General features: G+C 40.7%; 1 protein-coding gene across 1 annotated transcript; it reads right to left on the minus strand.

Moving 5' to 3' along the window:
• Positions 1-755: 755 nt before the first annotated feature.
• On the minus strand, positions 756-25,926 carry lhfpl2a (LHFPL tetraspan subfamily member 2a). Its single transcript, XM_061733914.1, is given in 4 exon segments — positions 756-1,876; positions 1,878-1,909; positions 17,139-17,884; positions 25,850-25,926. Coding segments are annotated over 3 exon segments (678 nt in total). The 5' UTR covers positions 17,560-17,884; positions 25,850-25,926; the 3' UTR covers positions 756-1,651.
• Positions 25,927-26,244: the final 318 nt, after the last annotated feature.

Here is a 26,244-nt window from a genome sequence, read left to right on the forward strand (position 1 = left end):
GCTTCCCTTTCTTACATTCTTCCACTCTCTCCAGTCCCTGCCTCCTGATTGACGGATCCCCCCCTCCCTCTCTTCTCTCATTCCTCTCTTTCTTCCTCCTTTTTATTTATCTTTTTATTTACTTTTCTTTTGTTTTTGGGTTTTTTTTTTTTTTTTTTGCTTTGGATTTTTTTTTTTCTTTTTTTTTCTCCCCCTTTTTTTAATTCATACTGTTTAGCTTTAATACTTAAATATTACTTATATATAAGAATATAATAATTTTCATGTATTTCTCATTATTTTGTGTGGATTTTTTGTTCTGTTCTTAATCCAAAAAAAAAAAAAGGAGGTAGACTGTATATCTTTTTTTGTTTATTCCTGTTCAACTGTGCCTTACCCCCTAATAAAAATATCAAAACAAAAGAAAACAAAAGCATGAAAGTTGTTCTCCGTTTTGCAAGTCTGTAACTTTTATATCAACTGTGAAATCTTTAAGGAGCACAGTCGTGTTCTTCATAAAGCGGACGGGATGATGTGGCATGAAGTGAAAACACTTTAGTTGTTGCATTTTCTGGATGTATTTTCATTGAACGAGACATTCACACACATCAGTGGAAAAACTGATCACCCCGCTGGCTACAAGACGTAGCCGCCCCCGCCTCAAGGGCCAAGCTGAGGTCTCGGCAGCGTGCTGGCTGCTCCACTTGCTGCACCTCCTCCCTCCTTCCCCACATGACCAAACCTAAATTAAAAAAAATAAAAAGACTCACACCGCATTAGTTTTCCCTTCTCTTTATTTGTTTGGCAGAAACAAATCAGAATACTGTCCTATCTAAGAGTCGACACGCACTCCCTGAAACCAGACGCTACTAACAACAGCAATACTTCATTTGTCCGCGAGTCCTCATTGTTCAGTCCATGATGTCTGTCTGCTGGAGGAGGGACCGGATCCTTCACGGGACATCGGTTTGGATAGGACAAGAATTCACTCCAGAGCCTCCTTTGCTCGTCTCCACGCAGTCCTGGAGGATAATCCTTTCCACAGATACATTTCAAGGGTCTACAAACACATAAATCATTCAAATAGTACATTCTGTGTGCTCTGAAAGACATCCACGCCAAGCTTAAGGCTGCTTATTCTGACTGAGTAGTGGTTCCCTTGTTGAGTTAACACTCACACGTGGCAAACGGTTCCAAGATCCAGGTTTGCTGGTTGTGTTCTGGTGACGAAAACACCAGTATTTTTCATTTCTTTCTTTTTTCTTTTTTTTTTTTTTTTTTTAAACAAGAGTGGCAAGAGTGACATCATTAGCCCAGCCTGGATCAAGCCGACTATCATTTTGCAATCGAATCTATGTACAAAATACATTTAAATCACATTTATTTACAGCACATGCGGTGACAGACATTCAAAAAAAATTCAAAACAGACCGAGCACCTCTAGTGTCAGAGACGAAGATGACACTCTGAGAGAAAAAAAACTTGGCACTTGTAAGTTTCTCCCACATAAACACAAAAGACAGAGACAAAATAGGAGTCAGTTTTAGTGGTAAACAAAGCAGCGGCCTCCACTTCATGGGCCAGCCTCAAGAGAAACAACAGGAGAGCAGGGCTTGGTCTTCACTTGCCCCGCCTCCACCTCATCCTTCTTCCACTCCACCTCAGAAACGCCTCACAGGAGGCAGATCAGGCTCTTGCCCTCCTCTATCTCCTCCTGAACTTTGTCGCTGGAGGTGGCGATCTCGGCCTGAGCGGAGAAGACGGCGCATACGAAGGTTAGCACGGTGCCGCCCATGGCGGTGTAGAAGGCCCATCCCATGGAGCAGAGCCCGGCCCGGTACGGGGCTGCGTCCGGGCCGCAGTACAGCTGGACCTTGTCCGAACCCCAGCCGGCGGGGGTACAGCATCAGACCCAGGATCAGGAACAGACCTGCGGGAAGAGATACCAACAGATCGCAAGTCGATTAGATGCAGAACCTGCTGTCAAAGACGGAACCGTCAGTGGACTTGAGTTTAGACGTCATAAATAAATCTGGTCACAGCTAAATGGTCATCCATGATGGGAGTTTTCACACCAGGATTGTTTCTTTGACTTTTATGATCTAATATGTTTTAAGTAAATCTCAGTTGAGATGAAGGCTCTGAGTTACAGGAAGGCGACGGTGCAGATCTTGTACAAACTCTTTTCACTCAGAACAGAGCGGCACGCCTTGCTCTCCGCTGCTCTATCCGAAGCAATGTTGAGAGTATGCATGCTGAGCTGTGTTGGATGATGGGGGAGGATCGACTAGCATGCAGCCTTATTATGTTTTTGAAGAATATCTGTATACTAGGGCTGGGCGGTATGGACTAAAAAATGTATCACGATCATTTCTGGCATTTATCCCAATAACGATAATCTTTCTTTCTTTCTGGCTCATTTCTTTCTTTCTGGCTCATTTCTTTCTTTCAGGCGCATTTCTTTCTTTCTTTCTTTCTTTCTTTCTTTCTTTCTTTCTTTCTTTCTTTCTTTCTTTCTTTCTTTCTTTCTTTCTTTCTTTCTTTCTTTCTTTCTTTCTTTCTTTCTTTCTTTCTTTCTTTCTTTCTTTCAGGCTCATTTCTTTCTTTTTCTTTCTTTCTTTCTTTCTTTCTTTCTTTCTTTCTTTCTTTCAGTCTAATTTCTTTCTTTCTTTCTTTCTTTCTTTCTTTCTTTCTTCTTTCTTTCTTTCTTTCTTTCTTTCTTTCTTTCTTCTTTCTTTCTTTCTTTCTTTCTTTCTTTCTTTCTTTCTTTCTTTCAGGCTCATTTCTTTCTTTTTCTTTCTTTCTTTCTTTCTTTCTTTCTTTCTTTCTTTCTTTCTTTCTTTCTTTCAGTCTAATTTCTTTCTTTCTTTCTCATTTCTTTCTTTCTTTCTTTCTTTCTTTCTGTCTTTCTTTCTTTCTTTCTTTCTTTCTTTCTTTCAGGCTCATTTCTTTCTTTCTTTCTTTCTTTCTTTCTTTCTTTCTTTCTTTCTTTCTGGCTCATTTCCTTTCTTTCTGGCTCATTTCTTTCTTTCAGGCTCATTTCTTTCTTTCTTTCTTTCTTTCTTTCTTTCTTTCTTTCTTTCTTTCTTTCTTCTTCTTTCTTTCTTTCTTTAGGCTCATTTCTTTCTTTTTCTTTCTTTCTTCTTTTCTTTCTGGCTCATTTCTTTCTTTTTCTTTCTTTCTTTCTTTCTTTCCTTTCAGGCTTCATTTCTTTCTTTCTTTCTTTCTTTCCTTTCTTTCTTTCTTTCAGGCTCATTTCTTTTCTTTTTTCTTTCTTCTTTCTTTCTTTCTGGCTCATTCTTTCTTTCTTTTCTTTCTTTCTTTCTTTCTTTCTTTCAGGCTCTTTCTTTCTTTCTTTCTTTCTTCAGGCTCATTTCTTTCTTTCTTTCTTTCTTTCTTTCTTCAGGCTCACTTCTTTCTTTCTTTCTTTCTTTCAGGCTCAATTCTTTCTTTCTTCTTTCTTTCTTTCTTCTCTTTCTTTCTTTCTTCTTTCTTTCTTTCTTCTTCTTTCTTTCTTTCTTTCTTTCTTTCTTTCTTTCTTTCTTTCTTTCTTTCTTTCTTCTTTCTTTCTTTCTTTCAGGCTCATTTCTTTCTTTTTCTTTCTTTCTTTCTTTCTTTCTTTCTTTCTTTCTTTCTTTCTTTCTTTCTTTCTTTCAGTCTAATTTCTTTCTTTCTTCTCATTTCTTCTTTCTTTCTTTCTTCTTTCTTTCTTTCTTTCTTTCTTTCTTCTTTCAGGCTCATTTCTTTCTTTCTTTCTTTCTTTCTTCTCTTTCTTTCTTTCTTTCTTCTTTCTGGCTCATTTCTTTCTTTCTGGCTCATTTCTTTCTTTCAGGCTCATTTCTTCTTTCTTTCTTTCTTTCTTCTTTCTTTCTTTCTTTTCTTTCTTTCTTTCTTTCTTTCTTCTCTTTCAGGCTCATTTCTTTCTTTTTCTTTCTTTCTTTCTTTCTTTCTGGCTCATTTCTTTCTTTTTCTTTCTTTCTTTCTTTCTTTCAGGCTCATTTCTTTCTTTCTTTCTTTCTTTCTTTCTTTCTTTCTTTCTTCTTTCAGGCTCATTTCTTTCTTTTTCTTTCTTTCTTTCCTTTCTTTCTGGCTCATTTCTTTCTTTCTTTCTTCTTTCTTTCTTTCTTTCTTTCAGGCTCATTTCTTTCTTTCTTTCTTTCTTTCAGGCTCATTTCTTTCTTTCTTTCTTTCTTTCTTTCTTTCAGGCTCACTTCTCTTCTTTCTTTTCTTTCTTTCAGGCTCAATTCTTTCTTTCTTTCTTTCTTTCTTTCTTTCCTTTCTTTCTTTCTTTCTTTCTTTCTTTCTTTCTTTCTTTCTTTCTTTCTTTCTTTCCTTTCTTTCTTTCTTTCTTTCTTTCTTTCTTTCTTTCTTTCTTTCTTTCTTTCTTTCTTTCTTTCTTTCTTTCTTTCTTTCTTTCTTTTCTTTCTTTCTTTCTTTCCTTCTCATTTCTCAATTTATCATTTTTACCGCAAGATGACAAATTCTTACCGTGGGGAATTTTATGGACGGTTTATCGTGAACGTAAAATATCGCCAATTCCTACTGTATACTACGCAAACCTGGCTTCTTGTTTATGCAACTCTACCAACAAATAATAGACACAGCCATGATACCAGACTGGCCCTAATCACTTTCTCTGCCTATGCCCAGAACCAATGCATTGAAAAAAATAGTAATGTATAGAGCAGTCGCACACTGGAACCATCTCCCCCCATGTATAGTAATAAACAAGATGTCAAGTTTTAAAAGGAGACAGCCTGTGGTTCAGAAGGAAGTCATGATCGGTTCTAGGTATATATTGTGATTATTGTGCAAATTGTATGTATACTATATATACTATAATTTAATAGTAAATATATTCTAAATCACTCTAGGCTATGAGTGTATAGTTTAGATGTATGAGTATATTATAATGTATGAGTATATTATGATATGTAATATATATTTATACTACTATAAATAGAGGTATGGGTATATTATAAAGTCGTTGCAAACTATCTTGTTCAAAAAGCGGAACAGATCTGGTGATAGTAGCAAAATATTGCTACTTAAGATGTGGATGGTTGTTTACTTAATCTTTTATTTTTGGTTCAATTTATTATTTCAGGAATTGTAGTGAAGGTTCTTCACCCTTTTTGAGTTGGATTATTGTCATCTTTATTATTATTATTATTATTATTATTATTATTATTATTATTATTATTATTATTATTATTATATTATCATCTTTTGTATGTCTATGTGTGGGACCCCAGGAAGAATAGTCTTCCCATGGTGAAGACTAATGGGGATCCTTTTTAAATAAACAAATAACAAATAAACATCAGTAAGTTGTTATTTTAGATGTTCTTGTTTATTTCTCAACACTTTCTGGTCTTATTCAGGCTGAATTTGTTAATGTTTTCCATGTTTGCAGAGGAAGAGGTGCGATGCTTTCCTCATTCGGTGAAGCTGTACAACGTGGAGCTCAAAAAGTCTGTAGGAGTAAGCAAAGCAAGCCAACAATGGCGTTGAAAGCAGGAAACTACAATTCCAACACTTTGGGATGTTTTTGTTTAATCTTGAAGTTTCTACTCTACTTTCACATCAAAATACAGATTTTCAAAACATTACCCCCCTGTTTACGAAGACATAAACAAAAGAGCGTAGCAGAAATCAACTGAACAGAATTGCATACCTTGCCTTTAATATCTCGTGTTTTTCTTTTATCATGAAGTTTGAGGATCTTTGCAGCATCCTGGCCTCCAAAACATAAACTAGTTTCAGTTGGTTAACCACCAAGAACAGCTCAGTTTCATCCTTAACCAACATTATAACCAGCTGCCACGGCTGCGGTTACTTACGACAGCTAAACGGCTAATTTTGAAGCGAGCCACACTCTTCCACAGCAGTTTCAGCCAAAGGACTGGACAAAATTACACAACAGATCAAAGCTTTTAGCCTTAATAAACAAAAACCCCAGAAAACCGAACATGAATTAATCTAATTATCCATGCATGCATCTTCTCAAGACCTTGAAACGTAGATTTGGATGCCAGTTTTAGCTGCATTTACATTAAGGCTTTAATTTAGCAGAAAAACGACTGCGCCTTTTACATGCTTTATATAAAGTCCTGTTTATATAAAGATGATCCCGTTCAGACAGAACACACAACAACTGCTTTTTGTGCAAAGTCTTCAGGAGACCCATCCTGGCACCCAATAAAAAAAGAAAGAGAAAAGAGAAAAGATTTCCTGTTTTCCTGTCTGAACGGCGACTGAAGAAAATCAAAGCGGGACCTCGACTGCGACAGGAAAGAAAGGCCTGAGCTTGAATCTTGACACACAATCCTGTTGGAACAGAGCAAAACAACAGGAAAAGGTAGCCGATGGACCAGTGGGGTTTCCCGCCTGCCGCTAGCGTCCCACGTCTCGGTGGAAGACCCGGAGTCCGTTTCCTCGGGTGCCGGGACCCACTTCCAGTGTGAAGCCCTCGCTGACTTGGCTCCATCGCTTCAGCGTCTCATAAACGGAAGATGTTTTTAATTTGATGCCACGAGGTTTCCTCGCTTTCCCTCTGAAGGGTCAGCCGGCCAGACGAGGAGCCGCTGCCCCCAATCAAAGCTCAGGAGGAAACATTTACAGTAATATGATTACATAAAAGTAATGAGGTGGGGGGGCTTCAGCTGGGATGTTTTCACCGAGCAGCTTCCCCTTAAAGGTTTCTCAGCCCACTTTGCTTCATAAAAACGAGGAGGTGAAACAGTCTCTCTCCTCTAATCTCTCTTCCTCTCTCTTCACTTCCTTTCCTCCTCCTCCCGCTTAAAGAAGCCAAAATCGTATTAAACAAGGAAATGAAAAGTAGGTCATAAATTCCTTCCACATGTTGCTGCTCTGCTCCAACGTCCAGACCGGCTCTGCTGATGGATCGGACGCATGGTTTTAATTCTCAACTCCAGCCTGCCGAACGCCCCCCTCCACCCACACACACACACACACACACACATACACACACACACACTCCCAGCCAGGTCCACCTTAAACCTAATATCCCAGCGAGCTCCACCCTCCTCCAGGATCTCTGCTCTCTCTGCACTGGCTCTTGTCAATGCTCCCCCATCAATCCGTCTCTGATTGCAGACAGCAGGTCTCCGATACACGCCAACAAACCTGGACACCTTCCTCCTTTCCAGGGATTAAAGAGGAAGCAGGTCCAACAGTGGAAGATGGGGATGGGGTTGAGGCAGAAACCATTAGAAAAGGGCAGAAATGGAAATATGGCCAGAGATTTAGGCGGGGATGGTTTTTAAGCTGGCACTAGAACATTGGGGTAAAGCGAGTGAGACATTTCTTGATTGCCTTGTGGAAAGCTGTGTCACACATCTGTTTAAATGTGAGAGAAAAAAGCACCAACAGAAGACTGGTCTCCTTTGGAAAGCTTCTTAACACAGAGCCCCAGATTATGATTGCTCCTCCCCCGTACTTGAAAGTTATCCATTTGTTAAATTCAGAAACCTTTTTGCTTCTTCAGACATGTTCCTTCACTGATGGTAGCTACGATATTTACGACTATATTTACTAAACTAAGATGTTCCCGTCATGCACTGTGACATGAACTCAAACCATGATACCCCCCCCCCCCCCCCCCCCGCCCCGGGGTTCACAACTGGAGAAACGTTTGTTGTTTCATTAAATTCTGCAACCTTTCTGCTGCAAACATAGTCTTACTTGCGGCGGAGTTAAGAGGCACGAGATTTTCTTAAACCTGTGACACCGACTTCTGTTGCAAGGACACAGGAAAGATGTTCTCCTGTTATAAAAGGTTACACTTCTGTCTGCGTGGCTGAAATGTCTTGTCGTCGCTCTGCCAGCATCCAATGCTTCATTTCAGTGGGTGCTTTCTTCTGCGTCCGTTGGTTCTGCCAAAAGGTTAACTTCTTAACTGCTTGAAAATACTTTTTACACGTCTTTTTACAGTCTTGTATGCTTTGTGTTTATGGCAGTAAGCTGCTGAAGGAGTCTGAGAGGTCTGGGAGCGTCATAAAGTTATGGCAAAGGCAAAAAATCTCTGTTGCACTTTTCACTTTAAAATCGTAAAATGTTTTCTTTTTTACGACTTTTGGAGATCGGTTCCTCTTTTTTTTTTTTCCAGTTTCTGAGAGATTTGTTTGATTAAAGCTTTCCTTGTTGATATTATGTTGGTTCCAGACATATGAAAGCAGCCACGCCTGCAGGGTAAGCACACTTATCCAGCAAAACCCATCAAAGGGCTCCTCCATATCTTTTCTCGTTAGTCGGGGCTTTCAATAACACATGAGATCTTTTGTGGAAACTATCATCACTCGATAACGCAGCTTAAATTCCTGTCCAAGTTGTTTTGTTTCCTTCACTCCTGATTAGCCATGGTCTGTGGTGAAACCTGTAATAAAGTGTTAGTCATGGCTCGGAGGGAAACTTTACGGCAGGTGATAAAGGCATTCGACACGAACGCACAAGAATCGAGACAGTTTTACAGCCGCTTTTGTTTGCCATCTTGTCTCTAATCATTTTCCTGCTGAAACTTGAGACAAGTGACACCGAGCGAGGAAGGCGTTTCAGTAAATACGCCTAGGATTCACTTGGAGTTGGTTTAGGTGGGGTATAAGCAGTACTGGAGTTGAGGGGGGATGAGGGGGGATGCATCCCCCCTGAAATAATAACGGTCAAAATCATCCCCCTTGTAAAACTGCCATCCCCCCTTTCCATCCCTTATGTCATTTCATCATGAATGTGGTTTTACTGCTATTTCAACATTTAGAATCATCACCAGAAAAATAACTTATTTGACAATTTTCACCTGTTTCAAGTAAATTTTCACTTGAAATAAGTAGGAAAATCTGCCAGTGGGACAAGATTTATCTTCTTATTACAAGCAAAAAAAATCTTGTTCCACTGGCAGATTTTTCTACTTATTTCAAGTGAAAATCTACTTGAAACAGGTGAAAATTGTTGTTTTTTCCAGTGATGAGTCTTGTTTTAAGTGTAATGAGATTTTTTTTACTAAAATGAGACATTTTAACTAGAAATAAGACAAATATTCTTGTTAAGATTTTGAGTTTTTGCAGTGATCCATTTTACTTATCCTGTGAAGGACTGAGTCATATTGATAAGTTCAGAAAAGTGTTTTTTATTGTTGTGTTTTGATGTATTTGATGTAAGCCCAGTGGATATTTAAAGCTTACAGAAGGCTGCATTTAACTGCTGCTATTGTCATTCCTGCAGTATTTCTGCAGGTGTTTTGGTCACTGCTATTATTTGTAATATATTATATTATTTGTAATCAGCACAAATTATCTGTCCCCATATGATAAAATCCACCATCCCCCCTGATTTCTTTTTTACAACTCGAGTACTGGGTATAACAAGCCTTCAGAGGCCCTAAAATGCTTCACCCATTCTGTTACAAAAACTCAAGTTCAGCTGAAATCTGAAAACCACCGTAGCTTAAAAACTGTCGCTTTAACGGCGCCGGCGCTGTCGGGAAGCGAGTCACATAAGGACCAGGGAGCCTGAGGCCAAGCGTCCCAGTGACATCGGGGTATTTGCAGAGGAGGTTTATTGGGCTTAAGAGTCACCAGAGTACGATGACGTGACCGTCTCTGGCAACAGCGTTGCAATCCTCTCATCTGAGCTCAGTCGCTTCCCCAAAACGTCTGCCGCGTGGATCCAGTTTTCTCATTACCGAAGGGTCGGCACGCTGACTGGAAATAATGAGTCGTAGTCAGTTTGTGTGGGCAGTCCCAGCGGTGGATATCAGCGAGGGTGATATCATTCCCCCGGCCTCGTGGAAACACGGCGGTCCAATTGGAAAGCTGATGCACACTGGCTGATGGGTGTTCGGTACCGGGAGAGGAGCAAACCAAAAAACGCGTGAGCGGAGACGCGACAGGCGGCAGGCTGGCTCCCGGCGCATCCTGTGGATCAAGCGAGTAAATCGGACTTCAGCTGCAGGGGTGCGAAGGAAACTTTCCCACCTCCTCATCTTGTTTGAAGCTCCTCTCACCCCCTTTCCTCTTCCACATCCTCATCCTCAGTGGGACTCAGCAGTGGACTCTTTCATCACTAAATCTGTACACAGATGACTTTCAGGTGATGTCACGTGTTTATGTAACAAGTCGCAGCAACATCTTTGGATCTAAACGCATGTTCAAGTCACTTTCATGGCACTCAAATTACTGAGCATGATAAAATATACTACTCCTTACTTCAGCTGATGAGTACTTTTTTATTTAACACAAATTTTTCTTCAAAACATGCTCGCTTACACCCCTGCAGCAACGGGCATTAATACCAAACACAAGTTGTTGGAGAGCTTGTGGAAAAAGTTAAGCTAACCACTTTCATAGCTTTTGGGAATGCCCAGTCCTATCTGACTATTGGAAAGAGATACATTGTCATTTGGAAGCTGTTTTTGGGATAAATATTCCTCATAGATTTGACACCATGTATCTAGGGAATATCACTTTTGATGGATGGGATCATAGAGATAAAAAAGTCTTCATGCTGCATGTAAAAAGACTATTTCAAGAAGGTGGCTAAAACCAGATCCACCTACAATAGAAGAATGGTTAGATGTGTCTCGAGATATATATGCCATGGAAAAATTGTCCTTCTCTCTCAAAATACAAACTGAGAATGTTTACAAGATGTGGTCTAAATGGACTGGTTATGTCAAACATATACGATCAGATTTTTGCTGATTAACCTTATCATTGTGTTACTGAATAATTTTGTACATTTTATTTTATTTTTGAGAAATGTGATGTGTGGAGACCCCCCATGTTCAATTGGTTCTTGTTATGATAATACTGAATTGTATAAATCTATGGCCATAACTTTTTCTTTTCCTCTTTTTCTTTTTTGTTTTCTTATCCATTTTGTTTTTTTGTATTGAAAATATACAACCTATGTTAGGAGAAGGGAAAAAAAAGAGAAAAATGATGATGTAAGAATATTGTTGGAATTTTTGTGGCCACAATAAAAAAAAAAAACATGCTTGCAATCTAATCAACTTAATCTGCCGCCGCGTCTCCATTACAGTGATGGTCTCAGTAAAGCCAAACAGCAGCCTAAACACAGGCCCGGACCTCCTTTCAGCTTTTCCAGAGGAATCCCAAGCAATCCCAAGCCAGTCAAGAGAAATACTCTGTGCAGTGTGTCCCCGGGCCTTCCCCCTGGTCGTCCAGGGAGGCAGCCCAACCGGATGCCCGAACCCCCTCCACTGGCTTATCTTGTTGTGGAGGATTAGTGACTCTGCTCAGAGTTGCAGAACTTCTCACCCCATCTCATTGGGAGAGTTCAGCCCCCCTGCAGAGATCCCGTCATCTTCAGTTAGTCACCACCCACAAACGACCACAGTTGAGGGTCGGAGCACAAATCCACGGGTGTGTGAAGATCCTTGCCTTTTGGTTCAGCTCTCTCTTTATCTAACTCTCAAGGGAAGGCAATGATTCAAACACAGATACTTTTGCTGTGCTACCTTTTTTTATTCTGTCAGAATTGGGGATATTAATCTTTTGTTTGAACAATATATTTGCTTAAAGTTAGCTTTCAGTGCAGCCATTGAGTAAAACTTAAGACCAGATGTTTAGAAGTATCAATCTTTAAAAAAAAAATTTAAAAACGCATTAAAAACAGACTACATTCTCTTCACTGCTGGAAAACTAAATATGAGAATCTGCTAGCAATATATCATCTCTGCCCAAGAAATAGTCAATTAAATTTTTTGTAGAAATGTTATTACATTTAAAAAAAAGTGTTTTTATTGATTAAATTGGTTGCCAGGTTTTATTTGCTTTACCGTGACTTGTATTTTAAATGAAGCACTTCCTGTAAACTGCAAATTGGTCACACAAGAACCGAAAGCTTGAAAAACTAAAGCGACGCCTCTCCAGAAGTCTTTTAAGTCCTAATTTCCAGGCCTCTTTCATGCTCCGCGGTAGATTTGGAGTTTCCTTCCTGCAGGCTGGTCTGCTCGAACACGCGTGATCTCAAGGTCACGGCAAACGTTTCCGCTCAGGAATCACCCTGCTGTTCAAGAAGCTGCAACATAGCTCACATCTCAGATAAATAACCCATCTTCATGGTGAATATTTGTACCTATGAACAGGTCCAGATGCCCGCCAACTGAGTAGATAACATAAAAACACTGGACGGCAATTAAAGGAACATGACAATAAAACAACGGCAAAGATTTTTCGATCTGTAAACGTTAAACAAAAAAGGGGGGTTGTATTACAAATGGGAGGCTACAAAGTGCATCAGGGATGATACTAAATATACTGATAAAGAGCTTGTATCGTGAAGTTCTAGTTTTCTGGGGGGGGGGGTGCTTTCTCGTCTCTCTATGATGTGACATTTGACATTTGAAACTGTGCTCCGTTCAGGTGAAAGAGTTGGGGACATTTTTACCAACTGCATCGGCAGTGCAGATGCCTCTATACGAGGAGGCTCCGGACCAAGCGGGAAACAGTAATGGGACTTGATCTTTATACGGTTGCAGTTCGTCTAACTTTGGACCAATACCGTAAAAGATGAGCCTTTGTGACAAGTATTAAACCGGGCCACTAATAGGGTTGCCACCTTTCAGAAATAGAAATAAGGGACGCCCTGATTTCAGCAGCGCAGGAGCCAAAAAAAAAGCCCCAAAACTTCTAAACTGAATAAAAATGTGTTTATTTTATATGAAAAAACTAAATGCTTTGATTTAAAGTTTAAAAAAGCTTTAATAGCATTGAACTTGCATGACTGTACAGACAGACAACCATACTAGCAACTGAAATATCCTCCTGTGCTCTGTATGTCCATATCAGCCCAGATGTATAATATAGTTACAGGTGAAGAATATGGTGTAAAAGTTAATTCATTTCAATAATTCAACTAGAATATGGTGTAAAAGTTAATTTATTTCAATAATTCAACTAGAATATGGTGTAAAAGTTAACTTATTTCAATAATTCAACTAGAATATGGTGTAAAAGTTAATTTATTTCAATAATTCAACTAGAATATGGTGTAAAAGTAAATTTATTTCAATAATTCAACTAGAATATGGGGTAAAAGTTAATTTATTTCAATAATTCAACTAGAATATGGTGTAAAAGTTAATTTATTTCAATAATTCAACTAGAATATGGTGTAAAGGTTCATTTATTTCAATAATTCAACTACAATATGGTGTAAATACGGTACAAATCGTGTCCCGTATTAGTTCAATACGGGACGCAACATTTTTTTCTCAAATAAAGGACAATTCCGTATTTTACGGGACGGGTGGCAACCCTAGCCACTAATGGATCACAGCACAGGCCTGGAGGAGGAGGAAGAAAGAGGGATGTAGAAAATGGAGAAGAAAGAGGGTGCAAGAGGCGACTGAGGAGGAAGGAAGGAAGAGGAGCAAAAAGAGGATGAAGAAAAAAAGAGGAGGGGGAAGACCAAAATGTCACATTTTCCTGTTTTTACTACACGTTTTAGTCACCACATGCTGTTGGAAGTGCGTTTTTATTTATTCTTTACAGGAAGGCTGAGATTTTTTAAAGCAGCAGATAAAACGCTTTAAAATCTGGCTCTTGGTCACATTAAGCAGAAGTCAACCCGTTGGTGCCATAAGGGTTGATTTGATGTGACTTTAAAACGACTGATATCCTACAGTCACAGTCTCTTAGGTGAAGAAAACAGAGACACCGAGACCTGTTTGTGCTAAATAAACACCCACAACAAGCTATTTAAAGTTCTTTGTGTGCAGAGGCCTTCAAAGTAGTGGTTTACAGCTCGCCGTGTCCTTCACCGCCCGCCCACCTTTTCTGTTTGGGCCTTCACCAGATAAACACCAGCGGGGGGAGAACGGTCATAATCACAGGAGCAGCCGAGAGAGGAGGCTTGGCGAGCGTGATCTCACGGCCTCCCTCCTTCACAAAGCACCACAGTGCGTCAAAGCGGCCCAACATCTGCCCCCAGACGTCCAACCGCAGGCACAGGATACACACCCATCACACACACACACACACATGCATACACAGATACGCATGCGTACTTGAACTCCGGTGGACTCCGTAAACATTTGGGTAGATGTTGCTGCAGGTGGTGACAACACGGCTACACCGGGTCTAAACTTCTGCTCGCTGAAGGCGCCACGTGAATAAAACACATAATTCTAGCAGTGGGAGTTGTGGTCCTCATAATGAATGCGTTGAGCTGAGGCCAGAGCTTTGTATTTACCTTGATGAAAGGTGGACACTGCAGGAATGAGCTGAAACAAAACCAACTGGGGGAAAGGACGCAGCTCTGCTTACATCAGCATGCATGCAAAGTATACTTGAGGACTTATCAGCATAAGCTGCACGTTTTTAGAGGGATGGGGTCATTCTCTGGAAGGATGAGGCCGGCTTGGAGATGCATGCAGTTGCATCCGGATTCACAGGTGGAACTGAGGATTTCCTGGAGGGAATTTAGGAGGGGAATATTGCTTAAGCATTTATACCAGGGATGTCAAACTCATCTTGCTTGGCGGGCCAGATTTGACCAATTTTTTTCTTGCGGGCCACACGCTCAAAATAACAAAAACGGTGCTAAACATTTTTTACTTTTGTTATCTAATCCAATATCAGTTTAGTTAATTTTAAAGGAAATATCACTTTGTTTACACTCTAATTATGTAAAATATATTTCTTCAGGATCTTTTCTTGAAATTTCTCGTTTTTTTTTCTTCAAAAATGATGTAAGATACTTTTAACACTTTTAACAAGTATGTTTTTTTTTTATATTTCGCTTTTTTATAGGAAATGTAATTAAAAGTAAAATCTTCTTATTACATCAGAGAGTGTTTCATTGTGATTTAGAGATTTTTCCAGTACAATTAAGTGCATTTATTTTAAAAAATTGGCGCAGATATTTACGCCAGTGTGCTGAAAAAGTCAGCACTTCTTTTTTAACTGTTTTACTTTGCCACTATCCTCGTATTCAAAACTGAAATTCTCAGAATAAATATCTTCTATCATCTTTTTTAGCAGTGATATTTTTCCTGCAAAAATATATAATAGTAGTCAGTTAATAAAAATAAACGACCGTCTACAAAGAAATAAAATCGGCAAATGCATTCTATAAAACAAAAAAAATGTCGAAAACTGCTCTCTTGGTGGAATAACGATGGATTTGTAGAAGAAATGTATTATCGGATATGCTGCGATTCATGGCAATTATTTATGTTTTTTGCGTTGGAAACTTCTCGCGGGCCGCATGAAAATCTCTCTCGGGCCGCATGTGGCCCACGGGCCGCACATTTGACACCCCTGATTTATAAGTTCTGCTCCGGTCAGAGGTGTGAAAGGGAACATGAAAGGCTGCGTGAAGGCTAAGAGAAAGCATTTCTCTATTAGTTACAGTTGCTGTCCAGACAGCTGAGGATGGCAGGGGGTTCAACCATCAGTGAACCGGGAACCGTCACAAACTATTTCATGCCTCTCTGTTCGACTTGGAATTTTAAGCAGCACAAAGGTTCTCTTGAAATGTTTTATTTGGTTAGCCTTCTATAGGCGTGCAGTTAAAGTCCATTTTATTACACCATCATAATATTTCGACTTTTGCTCAGTCAATGTCTCATTTTTCTCTCCTGTCATTGGTTCTTGGCTCGAGTTTTTATCAGCGGGGGGATCTGGGGTAAAACCCGGGATGCCCCTGTTGTGATGTTCTCAGTAGGATCTACTGACTCGGCACATTACCGCCCAATGACAGCAGTGCAAAACTTTGTTGGCAAACATTACAGAAAACAAACAAACTGAAATGACAACGTTAACAACAAACGAGCTGAGATGGCCCGTACGTTTCTGTTTTGCCGATCACGTATATATTGCGACTATGGTGAATGAAAACAGGTCACCGGGACTCAAAGGGGACATGAAGACGGTCCTGAAATACTCCGGCCGGGACCTGAGGTCCTGCTGAGGATGAAGTAAAACTGCAGGCCAGTTGGACTGCAGGAGTTTACCGAAAAGTTACACGCAGTTGTCACAAGAACTGATGGCGATGAGTTTAAAGGCGCTTTGGCTGGATGTTGCTGATTGCAGATGCAGGTAGGGTCGCCACCCATCCCATAAAATATGGAATTGTCCTTTATTTGAGAAAAAAATGTTGCGTCCCGTATTGAACTAATATGGGACGCGATTTGTCCTGTATTTTCATTAATTTTTACACCATATTCTAGTTGAATTATTGAAATAAATTAACTTTTACACCATATTCTAGTTGAAATATTGAAATAAATTAACTTTTACACCATATTCTAGTTGAATTATTGAAATAAATTAACTTTTACACCATATTCTAGTTGAATTATTGAAATAAATTAACTTTTATACCATATTCTAGTTGAATTATTGAAATAAGTTAACTTTTACACCATATTCTAGTTGAATTATTGAAATAAATTAACTTTTACACCATATTCTAGTTGAATTATTGAAATAAGTTAACTTTTACACCATATTCTAGTTGAATTATTGAAATAAATTAACTTTTACACCATATTCTAGTTGAATTATTGAAATAAATTAACTTTTACACCATATTCTAGTTGAATTATTGAAATAAATTAACTTTTACACCATATTCTAGTTGAATTATTGAAATAAGTTAACTTTTACACCATATTCTAGTTGAATTATTGAAATAAATTAACTTTTACACCATATTCTAGTTGAATTATTGAAATAAATTAACTTTTACACCATATTCTTCACCTGTATGTATATTATACATCTGGGCTGATGTGGACATACGTAGCATAGGAGGATATTTCAGTTGCTAGTATGGTTGTCTGTCTGTACAGTCATACAAGTTCAATGCTATTAAAGCACTTTAAACTTTAAATCAAAGCATTTTGTTTTTTCATATAAAATAAACACATTTTTATTCAGTTTAGAAGTTTTGGGGCTTTTTTTTTGGCTCCTGCGCTGCTGAAATCAGGGCGTCCCTTATTTCTATTTCTGAAAGGTGGCAACCCTAGATGCAGGAGATCATGAAAGCTTGACAGCACTTCCTTAAAACAATCTAATTTTTTGTGTCAGATGAAACGGAAACTGATATTTTAACATGTAATGAGTGGAATGAGTGTTCAGATGAGTGTTACAGAGAGCAGTTGATCTCACCTGCGATTCCTTGCAGCAGTCCACACACATTGAAGATGCTCTTCTTCATAATACTTTGGAAGCACATGGTGAAGACCGAGATGAATGCCACGGCGCACAGCAGCAGGATCCCCGCCGCCAGGAAGATGGAAGTCGCCTGCCAGAACCCGCTGGCAATCTCCCCGAAGTGAACGGCGTACGGGCCGCACAGAATCCCCCGCTGCATGTGTGGCAGTTTTATGCAGCGGCCGTAGATGCCCAACGTGGGCCTATAGGCCTCGCCCGCTGCCGTGGCCCCATGGGGGCCGTAGACGGCGTCGGGCGTGCGGGGATACCCCACCAGCCAGTCCGTGCTCATGAAGGCAATGAGCTCCCCGAAGGCGGCCACGATACTCAGCAGAGTCCACAGCATGGAGCGGCAGGTGACGATGACATGGCACATGATGCGTCTGTGCTCAGATTTCGGGGCTGCTGCGAGATGAAACGGTGGATTGTGGGTAGATAACCCTTAAAAACACCAGCAGCTGAGGTTGTGATCCTCGATCCACGTCAATGATTCAGTCCAATGCTTTCCCTCTTTCGCTCCCCACTTGTCGGGACTTCTTCTCCTCCTCTGCTGGTGTTGATTTGGCGCAGCTGTCGTTACTCCTCCTCGAGCTTTCTTGTCGGGTCGGTCTTCAGACTCTTCGGCTGCCGGGTTTTTGGCGTCTACATTGTATTGAAGTCGTGTTCCCTGAGCCAGCCCGCTGGCGTCACATCAGACACACCTAGAAGATAAAACAGACACACGTGAGAACAGGGTGAGTGCAGAAAAAGAGGTTCTTCGCTTATGCGTTTGAGGAAGTGCAGCTCCTGTCATATTTAGGGGGAAAGAAAATATGTGTGGGGGATGAGAAAGTGAGCAGGGAGAGGAGGAAGGGAGGCTGCTGGTGTAGATCTGGAAGAAGGAAGTCTGATGAGTTGTGGAGAGATTTGTTCGTTTGAAGTGGGGCCTCTTCTGTTTTCACTGTGTTTATGTTTCAGGATTTGTGATCGGGCCGCTCGGGCCGCTTACCAGCCCCAGGATCTCATTACAACTGGAGATGCATTCATATGCATGTCTGCCCTTTGTTTTTCTGTGTGTCTGCAAGTTCTGGAGAAAGAGCCGAAGAGGTTAAAATAGATATGGAAAAACAGCGGGATGAGAAGCGGATGCAGACGGAGAGAAAAACAAGCCGGAGGCCTCTCGTCGTGCGGCCCACACAGCTGACCTGAGGTCAGCCCGTGGCTGATAACACCACGGCTGTCCAGCTGTCACGTGACCATCGATAACCCCGGTCGCGTCTGCTCTGCTGAGTCAGGGCCACCTCAGTCAGGAGGTTGTGTCAGCTCATAAAAAACAAACAAAGCTGGCACATCTGTCACAGCTGGATCATAAACCCTCTCCAGATGTATGAACATGTGACCTCTGGTCAAAAGCTGACAGAACTGACTAATCAGTAAGCCCCACCCCCTTAGTTACTAGGGATGGGCGGTATGGACTAAAAAATGTATCACGATCATTTCTGGCATTTATCCCGATAACGATAAAAATGAGGATTAAAAAAATACCAATTCAACTCCACCTTTTCAACTATAAATCTATCTCGCTCTCAGATCCGCCATGTTTGTTACACAAAAACGTCATCAACGGGAATTTATCCTTTCTTTCTTTCTTTCTTTCTTTCTTTCTTTCTTTCTTTCTTTCTTTCTTTCTTTCTTTCTTTCTTTCTTTCTTTCTTTCTTTCTTTCTTTCTTTCTTTCTTTCTTTCTTTCTTTCTTTCTTTCTTTCTGGCTCATGTCTGTCTTTCTTTCTGGCTCATGTCTTTCTTTCTTTCTTTCTTTCTTTCTTTCTTTCTTTCTTTCTTTCTTTCTTTCTTTCTTTCTTTCTTTCTTTCTTTCTTTCTTTCTTTCTTTCTTTCTTTCTTTCTTTCTTTCTTTCTTTCTTTCTTTCAGGCTCATTTCCTTCCTTCCTTCCTTCCTTCCTTCCTTCCTTCCTTCCTTCCTTCCTTCCTTCCTTCCTTCTTCCTTCCTTCCTTCCTTCCTTCCTTCCTTCCTTCCTTCCTTCCTTCCTTCCTTCCTTCCTTCCTTCCCCCCCTTCCTTCCTTCCTTCCTTCCTTCCTTCCTTCCTTCCTTCCTTCCTTCCTTCCTTCCTTCCTTCCTTCCTTCCTTCCTTCCTTCCTTCCTTCCTTCCTTCCTTCCTTCCTTCCTTCCTTCCTTCCTTCCTTCCTTCCAAAAATCAGTTTTACACAAAAACATCATCAACGGGAATTTATCGTTTTTACCGCGAGATGACAAATTCTTACCGTGGGGAATTTTTTTGACGGTATATCGTGAACGGTAAAATATCGCCCATTCCTATTAGTTACTGTTGCTAACTTGGACAATCTGTTACTATTGTTCAATCGGTCGACATGTTTTGTTTATATTTCTGTATGTTGCTGCTTTAAGATATTAACGTGAAGCCGTCTAGTATTAGTGGGGGGAGTCAGACACTCCACTACACTCCTCTTTTTAAATGGAAACAACCTTGTCAAACCCACTTCTGGGGTTCAGTGAATGCAGCGAGATGTGAAGTTGGTTGGAGGCGAACATGTGTAGTCTGGATAAATCTAAATCAGATCTGGGTCTGTGATGTCACAGTACGTTGCAAATCTGAACGGCTTGCTTACAAGCAAAGGTTCACACCCAGACTGCCTCTAAAACATGGACAGGGCTGTGTCTTGTTGGAGCTTTTGAGTTGACAGACACTTCAAACATCCGAATTTAGGCCTGCAAGCATAAAATCATAATTTTTTTCCATTCTGATGAATAAATCCCCTTTTTCAGACAATGGAAATCACAGATTCCAGTAATCCCTAAGAGAATTAAGACTTGCTTCATCATAGCGTCCTTATCCCTACTCTTCCTGGGATCCCCAGAAGACCTCTGGGGACCAGACAAAAAAAACAACTGTGTGTGACTTAACAAAAGTCTGAGATTTTTATCTGCCGGAGACATTAAACACTGTAAGCTGCGCATACATTAGAACAGGAGCAGGAATGCCAGAGAAGATTAGAAGGCGCTCAAGCTCGTCTTTGTGCTGATGTTATAAACACAGCTCAGGGCCAAATCATCCTCTCGAGTCTCTCTCAGCCTCCTGGGAGCCCGTCAGTCACTCTCCAACCAGAGTCTGACCCTGGGGGCCTCTGTCCACCTGCTCCGCCCGCGCCGCCTCGGACCTTCGGTGTGCCGTCACGGCGAAGGTTATGAGGAACACTCCTCCTCTTTGTGGTCACAACCCAGAGACCAGGACAGTGTGAGGCCCCGTTTACACGGAGCAAAAACGGAGGCGTTTTCATGCGTTTTGGCCGTTCGTTTACACGAAAACGCAGCTCAAAGCCCCCAAAAACGATCATTTCTGAAAACTCCGGCCAAAGTGGAGATTTTCAAAAACTCTGTTTTCACGTTTGCGTCTAAACAGAGGAAAACGGAGGTAAACGGAGGAAAATGGAGGAAAACGGAGGAAAACAGAGGAAAACGGAGATTTAAGCTTCAGAACGTCACATTATGCACCAGAAACTCACCAGCGTCATGTGTGCGACCTGTGTTTAGTTTGGCCACCGTCAATATTTTCTTGTATTTTACCTGTTTTATATTCTAAAGTCACACTTAAAACTAACTCCACTTCTCTGTCACTCCAAACGAATTGACTCTCGTTCCGTCTTGGAAGTAAAGCCTGATTTATGGTCCCGCGTTAAATCGACACAGAGCCTACGGCGTAGGGTACGCGCCGATGCACGCCGTACGGTGTGCGTCGCCGCGTACCTTACGCTGTAGGCTCTGTGTTGGTGTAACGCGGAACCATAAATCAGCCTTAACTGGAAGTTACACGTGTCATTTGTTGATGTTTTTTCCAGGATTCTGATTGGCTGGCATGACGTTAACAGCGTTTTCATGCGGGTCCGTGTAAACGAGGATATTTTTGAAAACGTAGGGGGGAAAATATCCGTTTTTGTAAATACCCGGCTACGTGTAAACGTGGCCTGAGAGTCAGAGCATTGAGATAAATCCTCTTTCTTGTCCCCTTCTTCTATTTCCAACACGGGAAAATGACCCAGATCTGTGCTCTGTTGCAGGGTGGTGTATGTGTGTGTGTCTGTGTGTAACTAGGGTTGTATGTTTGGATTGTGTAAAACAGATGAGCTCATAAGAGCAGGCGCAGACAGAGCGCCTCTGTGGAGTTGGACCAAAGTTAACTTTATGAATCACAAGTGTTCTCATCGCCGCATTGCCTCACCGCCAACAGATGCGGGAACATGTGCGGACCCACAAACTGCACTTTTTAAACGACTTTCCCCACATTCTCACTCTCCGACCGTTGGTCCCCCCCCAGCGGAGTTCTGACCAGGCTGATGTTTGACGTTAGGACTTGAGACAACCATCTAACGCTTTGGGGCCAAACATTTGCTGGCTTGTTGTGAAGACCAATCCCTCACTGCCAGAAACATTGTCGAGGAAACAACGTTGGTGCCTTGACAGCCTGGATACTTGACCTTTGGCCTCACTTAGATGCGATGTTCAGTACCTGCCTGTGGGTCCCAGGTCATCTTAAGCCGTCTTGAATGTAAAACAAGTCTGGTTCTATTATTATACCTGGTATTTGTGCTGACATGTGTCCAGACGCCTGCTCACAGTTCCCAGACAGGCAGATCTGAATTTCCCAAGATAGACCGAAGCCTTGAAGTTCATGCATGCGAGGTTCTGAGTGGATTTATGTTGTCTCTGATTCTCTGTGAGTAAGCAGGGGGGAGATTGAGGATTATTCCAGGCTCAGCTTACATCCAAAGAGGAGTTTATGGCCCTCAGACTGCACCCGGCACCCTGCTGACCCCCAACCCTAATCCCCATGAGCTCAAATACTTATAAGACTCCCAATATCAGACACATGTGCCCCCAAAAGGTAGGAGCCAGTATCTGGTTAGAAAACTGAGATGGAACATGGGACTTTTGTAATAGAGCCAGCGTGAGGAACCTCTGCAGCTGTTTCCATCCTACAAGCTCAAAGTCAAAGAGGGATGAGAGTCATCGAATCTCTGGCAGCTTCCAAGGCGAAGGATCTGAGACCTTGTTTGGTTTTAGAGGGCTCGAGGTTTCACTAGTCACGGGAGACTGCAGGGCTGCAGGATGAGATCACATCATGATGTCACTGACATATATGTGCATATACATTTTAAGAGCTTGAAAGAAACCAATACAGTTCACTTAATTAGTTGCTCTATATGATTAGATAGTTTCCTACATTTTGCTACCTTATGTATAGAGTACAGACCAAAGGTTTGGACACACTTCCCCATTTGATTGAATGAGAAGGGGTGTCCAAACCTTTGGTCTAGGGTTGCCACCCGTCCCGTAAAATACTGAATTGTCCTTTATTTGAGAAAAAAATGTTGCGTCCCGTATTGAACTAATACGGGACGCGATTTGTCCCGTATTTTCATTAATTTTTACACCATATTCTAGTTGAATTATTGAAATAAATTAACTTTTACACCATATTCTAGTTGAATTATTGAAATAAATTAACTTTTACACCATATTCTAGTTGAATTATTGAAATAAATTAACTTTTACACCATATTCTAGTTGAATTATTGAAATAAATTAACTTTTACAGCATATTCTAGTTGAATTATTGAAATAAATTAACTTTTACACCATATTCTAGTTGAATTATTTAAATAAATTAACTTTTACATCATATTCTAGTTGAATTATTTAAATAAATTAACTTTTACACCATATTCTAGTTGAATTATTTAAATAAATGAACTTTTACACCATATTCTTCACCTGTAGCTATATTATACATCTGGGCTGATGTGGACATACATAGCATAGGAGGATATTTCAGTTGCTAGTATGGTTGGCTGTCTGTACAGTCATGCAAGTTCAATGCTATTAAAGCACTTTAAACTTTAAATCAAAGCATTTTGTTTTTCATATAAAATAAACAAATTTTTATTCAGTTTAGAAGTTTTAGGGCTTTTTTTTTTGGCTCCTGCGCTGCTGAAATCAGGGCGTCCCTTATTTCTATTTCTGAAAGGTGGCAGCCCTACTTTGGTCTGTACTGTGTGTATCCCAGAGTGATTCCAGCTAATTGCCTCCGGCAAACAAAGAAACTTTTCAAACTCCCTCTTCTCATTTCTGGGTTGAAGCCAACGCGGTAGTAAGAAAAGTTGCAGTACCTCAACTGACCACTGGGGATGGGTGAGTCAAAAGGTGAGTCAATGTCTTTTGGCCTTCATGTTAAAATATCCAACTCTGTAAAAGAATTACCATATTTTCTGGACTATAAGCCGCACCTGCATATAAGTCGCATCCGCTCTATTTTTTAAAAAATTATAAAAAAAAGATAAACAAGCCGCACTTGCATACAAGCTGCATCTGCTCTATTAAAAAAAAAGATACGCAAGCCACAGATATTTATGTTGTTAGATTAGATATTTACTACATGTACAGAAGGATTTTGAACTGTAAATGATGTACATGTTTGTACCTAAATAGATCCTTTCCTAACGGTGTCTTTTAACACGGCAGCAACTTTGCTGATTAAAACGGGACAGAACCAAGAGAAAATAACCTGTATTCATTTATCTATTTATCTGTTTGAAATCTGCTTCTACCTACTTCTATCTGCTAAAGAAGAAATAGTGTATTCTTCTTTGCATTTATTTTGTCTTAGTTTTGATTCTAATTCCGGTTAGAGCGCCCCGAGTGGTGGAAGAAAAATCCACAGAATAGCCGCACCTTTGTATAAGCCGCATGGTTGAAAACCTATGAAAAAAGTAGCGGCTTATAGTCCAGAAAATACGGTAAAACAAATGTATAGCCTGGTTCAAAAAAACTGTTTTGGTCTCCATAACTAGAACTCACATCAACGACAACTGTACCGGGGGACATTATTGGTGTACCGCATCAGGCAAATGATATAAAGCAACACATTTATCTATAATGAGGCGTGTGGTCTTTTGATTAGCACCAATGGCTAGCTGTCATCACTTTAGCTACTTGGCTGCGGGTTGGTTGGATGTAGCGTAAAATTATACTGAAACAGGACGTTCTGTTAAAAAACTGTTATTGAAACAAAGTGGCCGTGTTCACATCCGTTTGTCCCGCTCTTGAGAGAACCTCTGAGTGCTGTCCTGGAGGTCCTGGTTGGTCCAGTTGCTTTTAATCGTTCTTTGATCATGAGTTGTGTCCACTTTAGCGTTCTGGACACATTCTGACCGCCTTGGGTCTAAATTAGAAGCTTCCACTATCCGTTTGGAAGGCAACAAAACATATTCTTCTATAATTTCAATATCCTTTCACCTGTTTCCTACACATTTTTAAATAAAAAAAGTGTTACATGTATTTTCTGCTTAGTGTAAGTGAAAAAACTGGTGCAGACAAAGACATCTCATCTGTGTGACAAAAAAAAAAGAAAACCATGACTTTCCTTTTTCAAAATTGATGAATGAAACTAATAAATAACATATTCATACCAAGTTTTTTCACATTTCATTGAAGTTTAAGTGCCCTGTTGTATTTTACCTCTCACAATATTAGGAGGCGTCTTTACCATTTCAAAATAAAGAAAATTGGCTCATTTACTCTCTGGTTACCATGAATATTTTCATCACATTTCATGCTAAAAGCTTCGAAATGGAGCCAGAAAAAAGTTCAACCAAAGTTATTAGGATCCATCCTTTGGGCATAATGAATGTGTCGAGGAAATGCATCCAAGGACCGTTCAGTATTTCAAATTGGAGCTGAAACCTCAGGATCCTTGGTCCACCTCTGTTCAGCGTGTCCACTCAGATTTTCTCTTTTTCTGGTGACAGAGCAGCAGGAAAAGCTTTTCCACACTGCCGGTGACAGGAAGTAATCTACATATCTATGGAGCTGTCAGGACCAGAGTCACGCGTCACCATGGAGAGTGTTTGTTTAGAGCCGGTTGAAGGGGGAGAGAGTTTATTCACCGCAGCAGAAAGCTCCATGTGCCACATCTGCAGCTCTGCGCCATCACTTTGTTGACATCACCAAGAGGACCGGACCGACTGCTGCATTTCAAAGCCATCACATTGTTTGACCTGTTTTAACAGGGAAAGGAACTTTGAAACAAAGGGAACGCTTGTAATCTGCATGGACGTGTTTGAATGAGAGGCGCCTGCAGCCACTGAAAGGGAGTGCAGGAAGCGATCGGTCACAGAAGAGCTAACATAACTTACAACAACTCCATTTAAGATAAATCGCATGTAATTAAAAACATCATGTCTACCATCTCTTTTGTAAATGTAATCACCTGGACAGTGACAACAGAGTAAATCAGTCACAATGAAAACGCAGCATCCAACTCTATCTGCACTCGGTGCTAGACGTTTGAGGACAGAAAAAGCCTTAGCCATGACATTATTTAAAGGAAAATTGAAGACTGTAATGTCAGTAATAACTAACTATAACAAAAGGAGGCCTCAGTCATGTTTTCCACAGCAAAGGAGAAAGTCTTTCCTTACACTTCTGCACATCTGCTCAACATCCCGGAGCTCTACAAAGAAGCCGCCATGTAGATCAAAAACATAATATTTAGATCAGGCAGTTACTGGGAGCAAGTATCCACCCAGTGAACCTTTTGAGTAGGTTAAACAGGAAATAAATACAGCACAGTTAAGAAAAAAAGTCAACAATCCAACCTGTCTCCATTGTTCTGTACTTAATCCAGCTCTCCTGGAGATGTGGCTTGTCCGCTCTGACTCCGGCGCTCCTCTCACACTCTTTAATATCCCTCTCTCGTGCTGTGACTCCCAGACCCTCCCCACATCCCTCCTCCCAGCGGCCGGGCCTCCTCTGATTGGCTGGGCTGACAGCAGAGCCACACTTCTTGAGAGGGTCCACATGGTGGCCATATTTCAGTGGTGAATCTGGGTTAAAACAACAAGAGCTGGAGCTGCAGAGGGTTTCTCTCGCAGACTTGGTTTCTGTCACCTTCTCACTGTGTTTTCTTTCCTCGCTGCACCCTTTCAATCAGCCAAGGCCAACATCTTACTATCAACTCCAGTGACAGTTGCATTTTCACTTCCTTAAACTT

Source organism: Cololabis saira, chromosome 11 (assembly GCF_033807715.1).
Source record: "Cololabis saira isolate AMF1-May2022 chromosome 11, fColSai1.1, whole genome shotgun sequence".
Taxonomy (NCBI): domain Eukaryota; kingdom Metazoa; phylum Chordata; class Actinopteri; order Beloniformes; family Belonidae; genus Cololabis; species Cololabis saira.